Here is a 16,481-nt window from a genome sequence, read left to right as displayed (position 1 = left end):
CATTTCCATCCATGCCAGCAAAAGTAGGAGCACAGCATGAACAGGATGTTGGCATTTAAACTGTAGCCTTTAGTTATCTTTTAGCAGGTCTGGAGGACACTGTATTAAAAATGTCAGCAGCCTGCCTACAATAGGCTGTAACCATCATTTAGAAATATGTCAGCGGTGGTGCAATGCTTGGGAGTTTCCCACAAAAACTCTAATTTAGATAATGCCTCCCTTACTAAAGGTGTGGCCCTAGCTGGCTGCTAGCACAGCAGGACGTGCAGGATGCCAAATGAGCAAGTAAACTGTAGTTGAATTGGGTAGGAGTGAATAACTGAGTCCCAAAGAATTACAAATGGGAAATGCTCTGCAAAGTCTCAGTGTAGCAACACCCTTTCCAACACAACAAATCCTGTGTAAGCAGAAAGACTGGATGTATTCAGGATCCCCAGCTACCTGTCTCAATCTGTTTCTCATTAATAAATACAGATGGGGCTGAAAGAATCTTACTCGACCGATTTTCAAAACCAAATCAAGGTCTGCCATGAAGCATCTGACCTGTCATTCCCTCACTCCATTCTGTTTGGCAGAAAACTGAAGTTTATTGATTCTATTCTTGCTCTTCCATAGTGCAGGAGCCCTGTTGTGTCTTTGATAAATTTAATTAACCTTTCTAGCAGGAAGCTGAAATTGTAATAAGCAAATACGCATCTGCAATGCATAGGCTGCACTGTACCAACTTCCCATGTGAACACTTTTAGTACTTGGTGCTTCGCTTCACTTTGAAAATGGAAAAAAGCTATCTGGATGTTGAGAGGCTCCGTAGGGAGCCAGTCCACTTAGGCAGTCCATTCGGAGTCGCTAACAGTGACCCCAGCTCCCCGACTCCCTAGTATAGGCAGGCTAGAATTTAAGTGCCTGCACCCTTATGGCCACTTGAACAGAGGCATTTTCTCATCTCATAAACCAGGGCAGCCACAGCATTTGTAAATAATAACTAATACAGTCGATGGAATTAGAAATAGGTTTTAATACACTCTTAAGTCACATCATTCTGAATTCTCACATGCACACACTGATCTATCTCCAGACTTTCCAGGTTAGGAGATTACTTACCTTAGGATGTACCCATGAAGAACTCCGTTATGTTCACTCTCGGGAGGAGGTTGCCACTGGACCATGATGGACTGATTGGTGCGCCCACTGGCCACTATATTTTTAGGTGGGGCACTGGGGGGCTCCTCAGGTAGCATCAACCTAAGTACAAAAGTATGTGATAGAGGTGGGTGTTGAAATAAATGATAGACAACAATCCTATTTGATGTATCCGCTCCATGTGAACCAGTTTCTTTTATCAAAGTCTGATGACTAGAAAGAAATATAACGCTGATCAAACTGCTGAAGACATGCATGAAATAGTTACAACAAATCAACATAATAGGAAATCAGTTAAGCAAGCAACAAGACAGACAGCTGAGGTAACCTTATTCTCTCTGAATCACCCAGGCTGCTACAACTCTTTCAAAAGATTACAAGCCTGAATGAGTTAGAGCTCAGGTCCAGTGTCTGTGACTCCTTCCAAATTGTTTCTTTCAGCTCTTTCAATATTTTTCATATCAAACTCCTACATTTTGAAAAAGCCATTTAGAGTTCAGCTGTTCTGCAATTCAAGCTCACAGCAAGCTTTGGTTCACAGAGGAAGGGGGATGCATTTGAAACTAAATTTGATGAAGCCATCCTTCTATGTCACATCTGGGTGAATTCCAGAAGTGACATTGCAATGATTGGGTGAATGCTATATTCCTTCCTGGGCTAACTGCTGTGACTTAGCATAAGAGCAAAAAAATATTTCCAAGATTCTGCTCAACTGATACTCTGGAAATATGAGGGCACCTCTCCCATCATGTGCTGATACCCTGCATCGCCTAATTGCCGTTATCACCAATTACTGACAGCTGCAGAGCACTCTCCAGAGGCCTGAGTAACACTAACTGCTCCATTCCCCAATTATTGTGCAAAAGATAACTTTATTTTTATTCATCCACAAACAATCAGCAGTTTTTTCCTGCCAATAATTCTAGGTTATTGTACCTTTAGTACATAGATATTTATTTATTTTTACTGTACCTGCTGGTCTCAGAGCTGTACTGGCCCTTTCCCACCTGGTTAACTGCACACACCCTGAACTGGTAGGTTCGAGCTGGAGTTAGTCCGCTTACTGTGACTCCGGTCATCTTTGGGTCAAGATTTGATAGGTGAACCTTCCAGGGAGAATCTGTTGGAATAATTTACATGTGAAGAAAAGATGGAAGTGCTGTTAAAAGCCCTGCAGAAGTGAGAAAACGCCTCTGACTGCTCAGAGCTCTTTGTGCTTGTTTTCCTCAGAGGAACGTTGGGAAGAAGTTTCTTTTCAGCAGAAGAAACCTTCCTGTCAGCCCACACGGTTATGCAGATTGCACATTTGTCTACTGGAAAGTGATGCTGCACATGTCATGGCATAATAAATAAAAACTATATTCATTAACATTTTAATAAAAGAGGAAACAAGCATGATAAAGACAGATGGGCTGTGTATTTCACAACCCATCTGTTTGGCAGGCCATTACACCACCACACCCATGAGTGGCTCTGGTGGAAGGACTGTAATGAGATTCACAGTCAGTTTGGAATATCCTCCTACCCTGCCTGCAAGCAGGTGTAGAACCGTGACTCTCTCTGCCAAATCAGCCCTTTGCTGTAAGACCTGAGAAAGCTTCTGCTGCGGATTCTACATGTCTGCAATTTTTTTCCTAGAGATAGTATATGGCATTCGGTCTAATCGTTTCCTAGGAAGATTCCCTGGTATAAACAGCCCCGGGAGCACTAGAAAAACCTTGCTGTCAGTTCACATACTTGACCTACCGACCTCCTCTGATGCCCAAATTACATTTTCAAGTTTTCACAGAGGTCAGAAATGAAACATGTTGAAAATTAAATATCCTGACTTTTTTTTCTTTGTAGCCTGGTGTCACATATTCTCCCTGAAGTCATGACTGAAATAGTCAGGGAGAGGTGACATTTGGTCTGTGTTGCAACAGTAGAGCAATGGAAGCAGCCAATTTAAAGATTTGTTCAGTTTTTAAATAATACCAGCTGTTTTCATGCTCCCTGCTCAAAATTACTAACACTTCTGGAAATTACTGAGGAGCTAGCTGTAGATTTTGGCAACATATCTGTGCATGTTGCTCATCAGAAGTGCACTGCAGCTCCTGGCAGGTCACCTAGACGTCTGCCTGAAAATGAAGATGAGATGTCCCAAATGTGGAAGGCTGCTAAACTTCACACCAAGATGTAAACCACTGATTTAGTGCTTTGTTGGCAGATTCCTTAGCAAGTTCAAGTCCTCTAGGGTATGATGCCTGTTGGGCTACAAACACCGCATTTTTGAATTGCTCAAAATATATTTATTCCAGTAATGGCTTTCCGAGAACAAAGACTTTTGTAACAGGAAAACTAACACAGTAGAATATTGGGAATGCTGGAGAGGGACATTTGCACAGCAGTCAAGTTCTATCCTTGCCAGTTGTTGATGATTTACCAACAGTCACTTCAGCTGCAAGATCTTGATGGCAATTCATCTTTGTTGAACACTGAACTTCTTTTAGAAAGACCTTAGAGGAAATACATCTACGCTATCTAGAAAAGCATTGATTAGGAGTCTTTTGCACCCTAGTTCCTTCCGAATTCTATCAAGTTTCTCTTGACACTTCCCAAACAACTACTCACCCTGTAACAGCCAGGGTACACGACAGCAAATCAAGGTAAGTCAAAGTTAAGGTAAGGCTGACTTAGTACATTGCCTGAAGCAGCTTCCTGAGGAAAATGGAAGAGCAGACACCAACAAGAGAGTGAGATACCCTTGTGTGAGCTACTTGGGTAGTGGTCCATTTCCTAGAGCATTTAATTTGTTTACTGCTAGTGTAAACACCACCTGAGAGTGCTTAACCCAAGCAGCTCAATGTAGTGAGCAGTTTGATTCAACAACAGGGCCTATTAATCTCTTCAGCACCTTGGGGCTTTGCTCTGTTTATATGCTGCATCTGTAGAATACTTTATTAATTCTTTTTCCTCTCCTGGTGGAAGATAAAAGATCTGGCAGGAAGAGAGATTAAACTGAAAACTAATATAAACGAAGCCTATTCATCTCCTGGGCACTCCGATTCATAAAGAAAGGTGGTTTGGGGAGGATTTGCTCACTCAAGGAGCAGTGGATACAGTGAGTGTGCAGAGTATCTTTAAAATTTAAATGTCAAGTCTTTCTTTTGACAATCAATAAGCTAAATGCCTCAAAAAGCTGTTCTCCCTCTTTAAATACACAACAAACCCCAGAATTGTACAGAAGCTTGTTTTACCATACAGAAGAGCAATTCTGACATCGGAAACATGCCATAAAATTTTCAACACCGATTTCCTTCTCCTCCAGGGATGACTGTCACTCGCCTGTCCTGAAAGCCTGGAGAAGTTCCATGGTGAGAAAAGACTTGCCAGGTCAAACTATTAAATAAGCCTCTGTTAGATTGAACAGACTGTGCTAATCCTTCATTTAACTTAAGCTGCCCAGAATGTACTCTGGGCTTTGCTTGCTTGCTTTTCCACTGTAATTGCTACTGTCTGAAAAACTTTCATATTTAGCTGTCCATCGTCTTAAGGATATTGGGTATTTTGAATTAACTCCGATTGCCTCTCCAAGTTAATTTATTGGAAACAAAGAATCTAATAGGCAACTCTTTATTTACAATGTGATTTTGCAGGTTTTAGAAATTACATTCGTTCTGTCAAGAATTTTTGGATGCACTTGTGATACATATAACAACACTGGTTACTCACCAAGAGGCATTTCTTCTATATTTCCCTATCTACCTTACAATTCATGCATTAATTGCAAATTCCCTCAAAATCATTTCTAATTTGATATTACAGATTAGATCTATTGCAGAAAGCTGATATTTGCAGGTTTGGAGTACATTTCCATCCCCTTCCTTCTCGGGGGGGTTTTGCATAGATGGTAGTATTGGAATTTGCTGTACTGCTGGAGTTTACTGAATTCATTTTTCAAATCTCCATGACAATATGATATTGCAAAAAGTTCAAATAAAAATTAAATGGTTCATCCTTTTGGTAGGACTTCAACAAGGTCTGCCAGTGGCCTAAGAAGAAGTATCTTTTAACACTGTCATGTATAGATCCAAGTCACGGTTGCAACGAACAACATATTTTTACTTTCATTTTTGCAAAGATTTATCAACTTGTTCAATTTTTACCATTTGAATATTCCTACCAAATTCAGGATGAATATTCATAGGCTTTAGGTTAAGCATGTATAGATGCTTTTCATAGGAGCTTTTATTATCTCCTCATTGGCACAATGTGATGAATCTGAGTTATATCATTACATCACACAGCACAGATATCCCAGAATACAATAAAACAAAAATGGGCTTTTATCTTAATTGTACTCAGCAGAATTCTTTAGGTGTTAATGCTTTTCTTCGGTGAAAAGACCATTCAGAATATTTTTTGATTAATCCCTGAAATCTAAACCTCTTTGGAATAAAATAAGCATATCCCCTTCTAACTCCATGAAGATACTTTAGTGGAATTCCTAGGTATATTGCAACAGGATCTAAACAGGTCATGAAACATCCAAAAATTATATTAGTGCAAATGACAGCAATGCATGGTACTATTTATTTGAAAATTCTATTTCAAATTAAGGTTCACACTCCTGGCTCTGTGTGGGCAGGAATACTTAATGACTGTGTTTCCCTGGAACTGTGTTTTTCAAATTAGATTATAAATTTGCCCCCAAATGTTTCAGGCCATATGTCTCAAGTTACCCACAGACACGGTCTACTGTGAACACTTGTAATTTGAGAATTATTGCATTGTGCCAAATACATTCATTTTAAAAATTAGGTGACTAGAGTTGTTCATATGTCCAGCAATTTATGTGCACTATCTGCTGCTGTTTTTTCCTCTAATTAAAATAAGGTTTTTATATCTCTTTACTGAATTGATATTAATGAAAAGGAGTTCTAATCCATGCCAGGTGGAGTGACACACCTCTCTCTAATGCAGCTAGTAATTAGTCCCCTGAAATTTACGCTTATTATTTTGAACCCTCTTCAGCTATTTCTCTGAAACAGATACTGTTATTATGCATTTATTTATGGTATGTGCTTCAAAACGTACAATGGATCCTAAAGCTATCAGAAAATTATTCAAAGCAAAACAGCTAAAAAAAAAAAAGAACAAAACTAGGCTACATTTTGGCACCTGTAACTGCAAAGCAAAACCCATGTATTAAAACCCCACAGAACTAAGAAGAAAGTCTCCCGTGCAGCTTTGCTAACTGGAAAATAAATCGTAATTCTGATGTCCCTCCCTAACCTTTGCAGGTATGAAAGCAAACGGGGATTGGGATGTTAAGCATATTGCACTGCTGCTGACAGTGAAAGAGCTACAGACGCAAGCAGATGAGCTTAGGAAGGGCATACGCTGACTCCTTGACAGCTGCTCTTTCTGCGGCACAAACAGCACCGACAGAAAATCTAAAAGGAAATTTTCTTTGAAAAGCAAAGACAGATTCTGCACAGTTGTATCAGACACAACTATACCTACACAAGATCAAATGTCAGCTTCATTCACAAACATCACTTGGGACAGGTGGGAACAAAGGAAAGGTGGTGTTTTCCAAAGGAGTAGGAGGTCTGTAAAAACTAAATATTAACCAGACACTACTGAGATCAAAATAACTCTGAAAAACAAACACTTCAAGAAAATGAAAACCAAAACAAGACAGTGACAATATACAGACATTAAAGTCAGCTTTCCAAACGAAAGTCACTGTTGACATTGTGGTACTATTCTGTTGGCATCCATAAAGCTGAGCAATGTTATATGAAATGAGAGAACACAGCAACAGTGGAATATTCAAGGGTTTAGATTCCTCTCTGTCCTATTTCTATGAGTAACCATTTAAACATTGTACATAAAAGCAAAATAAATAAAGGTGCAAACTGAAAGGACAGCAAGATCTAGAATATTTCTGGGAGTTAAGATGCTCAATTCACAACAAACTCAGTCTGCGTTTGCTTTTTGCAGCTGCAAGCTTGCTGAAGTACATACACCTATGATTTGTGATAATGAGACTCTCTCAGTGGTAGACTGCAATGCCATCAGCCAAAATTATTGGATCTATCACGGAGTGAGCAAGGGTTCACAGGATCCTGTGGAGTTCTGAGGGACTGTCTGCATGATTTCTGGAGAACTATTGTTGATTTTTGCTGAGCCTTCTACAAATTTCAGTCAATGGATTATAGCATTTTCAAAATGATGGCACATTCACCCCATTCCTATAGCAGAACAACTGCAAAGCATCCTTGCTAGAAAGGCACTTGAAGACCTTTCAAACTTCTCCTGGCACAGAGTGAGCTGCCTCTTCTTTCGGTGGCTCTTCCCAGTGCCGATGTTCTGCCAGCTCTGTGCTCTCTCTGTGTAAATACAGCTCTAGTACCCTTGCATCGTGTTCCCAGGCTGGGACTTTATTAGCTCGTCATTGTGAAAACCACTGGGAAACATGAAACACAAGGGTTAAGGTAAGGAAAAGCATAAAGGCAGTTACTGGCCTGTAGTTGATAGGAGGGGAAGGAGAGAAGAGGGAAAATAAAAAAGGTGGTGGTGATAAAAAGGTAGAGCGGGGGGGTGAGTGCAGAACACCGAATTTTCTCAGTCATTTGTTACAAAAAGATCAGGAGTCTTTGCTCAAAAAAATCTGTTTTAAGGACAGCAGTCCTGGGCATGAGTTGGGATTTCTGCTAGATTAGAAAAGTGCACTTTGCTTAACAGATGTCAAGATCACCAGTTCTGGGACCTCCACATCTGAAAAGTTACGCACTCCAGCCTGCAAAGCAAAAAGGCTCTATGTGATCTGAAGCTCAAGTTTCATCTCAAGCTCTCTGTGTGGCAAAACAAAGCGCTACTCTCTAGATAATCAGAAATCAGGACTGTTTCACATTCAGTTATGCAGTGGCTAATTTCCACATGTCAGAAAAAGTGATGCTCTTAATTTTTTCATCAAGAATCGATTGTTAGGCTTGGATTTCCAGCTCCTAGGGTGATAGAGATTAGAGAGCATTGCCAAGGTGACTGATTTCCATATAACCTCATCTTTCCATCAACTCCTAAAGAGGCATTAGCAATGTCCCTGAATAACCTTGCAAACTGAGAGCCACAAAGTACCAGACATACAGCATGACAAAACTGTGAGAAGTGGCAATTCACAACGACCAGCTTTCTAACCCACAAAGCTAGATACTTGGATATCTTACAGTTAAGCATCCTCAACCACCTACCTAAAAGAAGGGTGTAAAATGATAACCTAGGGAAAGCGGAAAAATAGGAGAATCCATAGACAGATAGGATAGTAGCTCCTATTGACATCCAAGTTTGTTCCTCTGACAGACCATCAGTTCCTGATATTACCATCCTGCCTGCATTTTTCAGGTGAAATTGGGGCTCTGAATGCATCAAGATATCTATGAAACCACAGCAAAAGACAACAATGAGAAGAAATAAAATATGACTATTGCTACATTGCGGATGTTGAATAGAAGCACTGAGGAATGAGCTGTTGTGCCTCAAGTCTGGTTAGCAATGCTGGAGGTGGAACTAAAGCTTTCCTGTATAACAATTCCACCATCTCAGGCCTCTTTTTGCTGTTTAACTCTTTCAGCGTGCAAATAGTTGCGAGTAAAACCCAGGGCTTCCCCTTCATGCGCACTGTCTCTCATTTAGCAAACAACAGAAACGTTTTGTTAGCAGCTCTGGTAAAAGGTGAGTCTGAAAGAAAGCTGAATAATTAAGACAGACGTGAGGTTGAAACGTATTTGACTTTACTCACTGTTCTCAGAGAGCTCGACCATGTAGTAGAGAACAGGGCTGTTTCCATCAAAGGGGCGCACCCAGGAGAGCATCACGCTGCGGCTGTATGAGGAATTTAGAGTGGCCAGAAGATTCTGAGGGGAATGAGGCAGCTCGCTGTTAAGAAAAAGAGAAAGGGAGAAAAAATAGCAGAGAAAAATCAATCTACACTTCATTCAGCTGCGGTCTTACAGGCAGTTAAAGGCACACGACATCAGACTCGTATGATGATAGATACAAAACTACCAGCAGCCATTGTACAATTAAAATAAATGAAAGACATCTCTGAATTCTTCACAATTTTATCCTATTTGGGGAAAAAAAAATGCTTAAAGTCCTAAGGCTGATGCTTAGGACAGCTAATGGAAATGTTGCTAAATGTGGATAAAAGATAATTTTCATACTGTTTTTGATGGAGACAAGTTGGTCATTAAATTTCCCCTCTCACTTTTTTCCCCTTCTTACGATGATGCCCTAGCAATGTGATAGCAGTAATATGTATAAACAGTAAAACACATGGGAGATATGATTTAACATGGAATTTTTCATACTCAAGGAAGCAGAAGACATTGATGCTATCCATATAGAGCTACTAATCAAAATTACCATATGCATTCTTAGGCTACAGAACAGCTTGATTTACTCGCGGATTCAGGCTTATCCTGTCATGGGTAGAATCTTTCCTTCCTATAATAAGGATTTTTTTGGAAGCACCCAACCAGAAAATGTAGTGAAAATGCCTGCAGAAACCCCATGGAAATACAAAATGAAACATTATAAAAAAACACAAAAATAAAACAGCAGCTCAATTAAAATGTGTAATTTCTCCACATAAAGGCAATTTGTGGAAAAACATTTCATTTGTACTCATTGGCTGAAAGTCAGAGGCTGCGTGGTGCAGTGAGAAAACTAAATTCTGCTGCATCCTTGAAATGCTGATCTGTACTAAGTGCTAAGAGCCCTTCAGCCATTACACTTGAGCCTGATTTCTGCTCCTTATCATCCTCATTCCTAAGGAGGACAAGGATCTCAGAGTGAAGGAAAAGTAAGGAGGGCCCATTTTCACCCATTCAAGCTACTGATCCTCCTCAGGAGAGCTGAGGGTAACCCTTCCTCAGCAAAGCACCACTGCTAATCTGCTCTGGCCAGAGCAGAAAGCCACAAGCGTACTTCACATGCTTAATTTAAAAACGTAGTGATTTTTAGTTGTAATGTATCAAGCTACTGAAGGCTTATGGTTATTTAAAAACCACAACTCCTTAGCCATTCACAAAAGGAAATACAGACTCTGGCTTTAAGCGAGGACAACAAATATGTCCTGGATTTGGGTTTCTATTGGAAGATTGAGGAACATATGGAGAGGTAGACAATAGTTTTATTATTTTTCTGTTAAAACTGTGAATGCTTTTGTTTAATTGTTTATGATGGCTACACACTGTGGAGTTAGCACCAAAGAAAAAAAAAAAAAACACCAAAAAACCCCACGTTGCTGGAAAAGCCAAAGAGTGGTAAGAAAAACATGCAGATAATGAGACAACACAAGTGGCAGACACTTACCTGCCCACCTCTTTCTAGGCTAGAAGGGGTGATGCTTCCTAAGGCTAAACCTGAGACTCGAAGTCATGTCTCATCTCATTTGACTTTAAACACCTAACCAAATTAGCAGCATGGTGACCCCAGGCTCTTTCTGTAGTAAACATGGAATGGCACCTCAGGGTGTGATTCAGATCTTAACTTCATTAAATCACTTGCTCAGGATGCCTTCATTATGAGGAGTTTAGGCTGACTATGTTTACCATTCCTGGACGTGTTCAAAAAACATTTAGATGTGGTGCTTCGAGACATGGTTTAGTGGGTTTAGTGGGCATGGTGGCATCAGGTACACGGTTGGACTTGATGATCTTTGAGGTCTCTTCCAACCATAATGATTCTATGTTCTCACTTAGACCTGGGCATGCACCAACCAGGCTCCAGACTTCTGGTGCAGACAGCTAAGACATGGTCACTTTTGGGTCAGAAGAAACATCAGGCACAGGAAAGAGCATGTACAGGCCCAATGGAAGCAGATTTTGAATACAGCACTGCAAAATTTCGGATAATCAAGTTTAGGGAAGTAGGAAACAAAGTAGGATGGCAGTTGGCCTGCAAGACAAAATGGCAGAATAAGCCTGTCATTTGGAAAGTGTGGAGGGGGGCGTTAAGATACGGCCATTTACCCAGGGACTACAGGAGCGTGCTACTTAATTTTGAATGAAACATTAGATTATAATAAACATTCAACCTCCATGACAATTTATCATTATGTCCTAAGCAAGCTGGTTGGAAAAGTGTTTTTGTGATTAAGCTGGCAAAGGAAATTATGGACGGAGAGTGAAACGTCTTGTTGTGACACAGCTCACAGAAGTCCCAGTCCCCACTTCGTTTATCACCAAGCCCCGTGAGGAAGAGCTCCAAGATGGGCTGTGGCTTCAGCTTCTTCCAGATGACGATGGTCACACAGGGTCACACAAAGTCAGAGGGATGGCCGAGGGGCAGCTTACAGCAAACTTATCCCCATGTAACTCCTTTTCTGGGAACTAAATAAACACTCCTGCTAACTATTAGGGATATTCTCAGGGCATGCATTTACTAATCTTGTTTCCCCGTGCATTTAGAAGGGCTGAACTAACAGCCCATTTGAGGACAGAGGCTGCATGACTAAGACAGACTTAACAGCTCAGTCTCTTTTTCTTAGCGTACAAGTCTCAGGAGACTTTTGGAGGAGAGGGGCCATTCCCTTTTTCATGTTTTTTGAAGCACAATCCGAGTTTAAACGTGGTGGGTTTTTGCTTAGGATATGGGTTTAGTTGATTATTCTCTTAGATTGACACAAAACGGTAATCAGTCAGCGGCGTGAAGGAAACAGGCACTTTCTGTTCAGACAGAGACGGAGCAGCATGAGCTGTAGGAGCCATACAGTACACCTATCTCCACTAATATCATATTCTTTAGCCATATGTGTCCACACCAAACAGCAACAGATGGTGCTGACAGATTTAAATCCCTCAAGATAGACATAACAAGTGCCTAAGAAACACACCTGGACAGAAATAAATATTTAAAACTACAAAGACATTTCAGCACAGAAGTGTACTTCCCTCTTTGTAGTATACAAAAGCAGAGATTAATAAATAGTAATACCCACTTTAGCAGCACTTACACTTTGTCTCCTTCTCATTTGCTACCACATATTGTGTGGAAGGGATGATAAATGAGACCTATACCACCGTAATGAATATTCACATTCCGAAAAGAGATAATTGTTTATTTTTTTTCTTTAAGAGAATTATTTTCCTTGCTGCTAACATCCAAGAAATCATTGCAGGGACTGGTAATTTCAACCCTTCTTCAGGATGAGAAGGACCTCGGACTAGAACTGCTCAATTTCTGATACACCAAGCAAGTGGATGAGGTTTAGGACAATAACACACAGGGCAGAGTACAGCCCCTTGATCGGACACTGGAAGTTTAATTCCAGCATTATTGTCTTTCTTTTGTCTACTGAAGCCCCAAACAGGAAATATATGACAGTTTTTCAATACAGGATATATTAAGACCTCACTCCTCTAATGCTGAAGAGTTGCATGGAGGCAAGTTTTCCGTAACTTACTTTGTATGATAGCAAAATACATATATGGACACTTTTAAAGCTGTAATTGATAGATAAGCCCAGGGTTAATGGCATAGCCACCAAGGTGACCTGAGGGGACTCTGTCCAAGCAATTAAAATAGGGGATTTGCAAGAAAAGAACATGAAGTCATTGTGACAATCTAGGAGGGAAATATTAGCTGGTTGCAGATGATACATGTTCAAAACAGAAACCCTAATGTTTTGAGTCAGCTCATCACTGCCAGAGGGCAGCTGAAAAATTCACTCAGCAAACACATAGAGTGTTTTATAAAATTAGTTAAAAGCAGACTATTTGCTGAGGGAAATAAACCAGACATGGTTTGGAGAGATTTCTGAGAAAAATGGTCCAACAGCAGGTAATTAGAGAGACTGTGACTGAAGAGGGGATTACTAAAAAAGGCAAGGAGATTAAACAAGTTTTCTTGTCAGTTTATAAAAAGCCCCACTCCTATTTCATAAATGATTGCCTAAATCAGGTCCACCACACAAGTTTTACTCAGGAGCAGGTGGTTCATCTGCTAGACCCGATAACATGGTAAGAAGTCGAGGCAGGAAGCCTAACAAAGCACTCAGCCCTGATGGCTTTGCTCACAAACGCTTATAATGTTTTAAATTAAGCAACGTGTCATCTGTTGCTCAGAACTTTCCAGTTTCTTCTGCAAAAGAATCATCTCCAATGTCTAAACACAGGGAGGATTCTTGCAAGGCATCCGTGAGTTCTGAGGCTTTTTGTCTCTCATAGGCTTATAACAAGGTGGACTTCTGAAATTAAAAGCTCGCCAGATCCCAGAGCGTGCAGATTTATTTCCCATTTCATTTTGGTGGTCACCACAAGCTCAAATCTACTTCGGAAAGGCTTTTGAATTTTATGCTTTCTTTTTGCTAAAGACATCGACATTTCTGATATACCTTCAACGATGAACAGACACAATTGCATTTCCAAGTGTATTTCTGGGTAGTATTCTCTTTTGAGTATCAAGTGCATTTACACTCAGCAGTGAACCTTATTTCTTGGATGACATCTCAATAGAGAGCTTGGAAAAATAAATAGAAGCTTTCTTTCTAGTGAGGAAGGAATAATATATTTTCAAGTTTGACATCCTTCCTGTTTTCACTCCCGGCAGAAAGCAAAAAGAGATGGGCTATTGCAACTGAGGGATATGGGATCTATACGAAGATAAGTTTGTAATGAGACATCATTTTAATTTGTTAGACATTGTTTTAATTTGTTACTCTGCACTGGTCTTACTGATTTTATTTTTAGCAATCAAGCAATTTTTTCACGGGATATATTGGAAAGAGATTGGAAGAAGTAGCAATTACAAATACTCCAGTAAAAAGGGTATCAAAATTCATGTGTAAATGATTGACAAAGGTAATACCGTGCATTCTTGGCAACCCACTGGGTTTTATTATAAGTGGTTAGCTCCCCTTTCCTGCTTGTGAAGAAGACAGAACAATAATAGTTCTTTCTCTGGTGAAAGAGAACTGAAAGAAGATGAACTTGCCACCAGGAATAAATTGTCTATTTTTGTATTACATTGTCCTCCCCATATTTTTGCATAGAGAAAGAGCCTAAAAGATTTTACTGTATGTTGTGACATAACAGAGGCTTGTACAGGGCTTTGATTTTCCAACAATGCAGCATTACCATACTTTTCAGTCACATTCATACAACAAAGAGATCCTTTAGTATGGACTGCAGACAGGCTGACATTGAGCAGCAGGTATTATCAGGCATAGGTAGTGGTAATTCTGCATATTTTATACATACTGAGAACCCTCAGGATACTCTGAGCTGAAATCAGCGCAGTTTCCCATCAGGTGAGTGATACATTGTGATAACCCAGCTCATGCAGCTTTAGGAACAAGCGTTTTTTTCCTCTATACGTATTTCAGTATGGTATTTGCAGGACTATAAAAGTAAGCTAAATGAAGCTGGGATGTTTTGTAACATACAATTATTTTCAGGAACAAATCCTATGACTTGGAGGAATGCAAGAGAAGCACAAGCTCATCCTCAAAAGACCTGCAAATGTTTCTTTATTTGCAGTCAAGAAGCTCTGCTAGGAGGAAAAAAAAAAAAAGTAAGCAAAAAATTAAAATCTATCTCCTGCAGAAGAGAAACATCACTTGAAAATGTTTTACCTCGTGCAAATCAAATCGAGTGATGTACATGAAGAATAAACACATTTAGAGGGAAGACAAATGAATGAATAGAGTATCTTGACTAGCAATTAGTTTCTGCGCCCAAGTACCATCAGTGCAAAATTGATGAGCAAGGTAACCTTTGGCTGCACTTTAGCAAGTTCTTCATTAGTTTTCTGGCTTTCCTTTTCAACTATTTTATTTCTTCATAGACACACTGAGAAAAATGATCCATACTGCTTGCACCCCCAATGTATACCATGCTGTGCTGTCAGCATACGTTCTTCTAGCAAGAAACAGTACCTTCTTCCCCAAGTGTGTCTTCCAACATGGAAGACAAAGGAGGAAAAAGTTTTCTTTCCTTCTTTTCACAGATTAGAAAACCAGAGCACTCAGAGATTAAATAACTGAAGGTCATCCTGAAGGTCCATGGTTTTGAATGGAATCAGTTTGAATAGAAATCAGTAACAAACTTATTTGTGCCTTTGGAAATTTCTCTTGCCATGCCTAGAGGTAGAGGAGGGACATGCTGGTTCCTGGGGGAAAAAACGTGCTGAGACAATTGGAGTTGTCAGATAAAGCTACGTAGGCTACAATATTATCAGTTGGTAGACTGCTCCAGTCTCTAATTGGTTGAGAGGCCTCCTTTGAACATTTGTCTGACATTAGTGCTACTCAAGGCACTGAAGTGTAAGTGCTCATCGATGGGAATGTACATGCCCTGTTTGTTAATGTTCTGCACAAGAGAATTATCTGGGAGGACAGGGAATGTTATAGATCTGTCATTCATATACAAGCTAGAATTTAATTTAAGCTTTACTTCAGACATTTCCTTTCCACATATTTTCTTCTTCATTTCACTTCTGTTGTATCACGTATCTTTATTTCTTGTGGATTTGTGCCGCTGAGCCAAACGATAATGATGAAAGCTGCAAAGGAACGCAATGTTTTTTGGCATTATTGCACTACCTGCAGCACTACTTTGAAATAAAATGTCACCATTCAAGGTATGATTGAGTGACTTATCAGTTACTTAAGTCCTCTAAAAGAGTGGGTCTGATATATTTCTTTAATTCCTCCAGGAAAAACAGGTGATAGGAGATCAGCAACAAATCATCAGAGGAAGTGGAGACAGAGGATTAAGAGCCAGTCCCAGTGGACGGAGAGCCAGGCAGTGCAATTCGAACAAGGCAGGGTGCAAGAAAGGCAGCCTCAGCAACGTACACAAGATGTGCCTCTCCCAGCTAACTTCTAGCCTGAATTTTATGGAGTATAAAACTGTTCCTCGCTGGTCAACTGGGAACTGCAAGTAAATACATCTGCTGTGCTGTACTGGGTTGCATAGGGCAACTTTTGCTATTTAGGATCAAGAAATGGTCAGTCTGCTGAAATGTTTAGCACATATTTACACCTTTGCTTCAAAGTCCAGATTTTAACATTCTTTTCAGTCTTTACTCCATAATTTTCTGCCCTCCATTCAAAAACGGCCTCAGAGAAAAGCAAGTGTGGTTATATAGTAGCAATATATTTTGAATTGTCTTCTGCTCTTGGATTCAAACCAGCTGTAAAATGCACTCCGGGAGGAGAGCTGAGGAGTGCTTAATTAGAGAAAGAATGTATGACCGCTCTCTGAAAATGGGCATCTGATCTAGCCTTGGCACTGTCAGAATAATGCTGTATCAAACAGCCCTCTGCATAGCAAATCTCGGAGGTGAAC

At 40.1% G+C, this 16,481-nt stretch overlaps 1 protein-coding gene across 1 annotated transcript in view; it reads right to left on the bottom strand.

Moving 5' to 3' along the window:
• LOC104168986 (protein sidekick-1) overlaps positions 1 to 16,481 on the bottom strand; it is a gene marked incomplete at both ends in the record, with an annotated part of 245,870 nt that overhangs the window by 69,417 nt on the left and 159,972 nt on the right. The window contains 3 exons of the mRNA XM_009709783.1: positions 1,102 to 1,242; positions 2,113 to 2,260; positions 8,927 to 9,063. Of these exons, the coding sequence (XP_009708085.1) occupies positions 1,102 to 1,242; positions 2,113 to 2,260; positions 8,927 to 9,063 (426 nt within the window). The remainder of the gene's footprint in view (positions 1 to 1,101; positions 1,243 to 2,112; positions 2,261 to 8,926; positions 9,064 to 16,481) is intronic.

The sequence above is a fragment of the Cariama cristata genome, unplaced genomic scaffold (genome assembly GCF_000690535.1).
Source record: "Cariama cristata isolate BGI_N322 unplaced genomic scaffold, ASM69053v1 scaffold1961, whole genome shotgun sequence".
Classification (NCBI taxonomy): domain Eukaryota; kingdom Metazoa; phylum Chordata; class Aves; order Cariamiformes; family Cariamidae; genus Cariama; species Cariama cristata.
The sequence above is the reverse complement of the archived record's forward strand: the minus strand, read 5'-3'. Positions and strand labels throughout refer to the sequence as shown.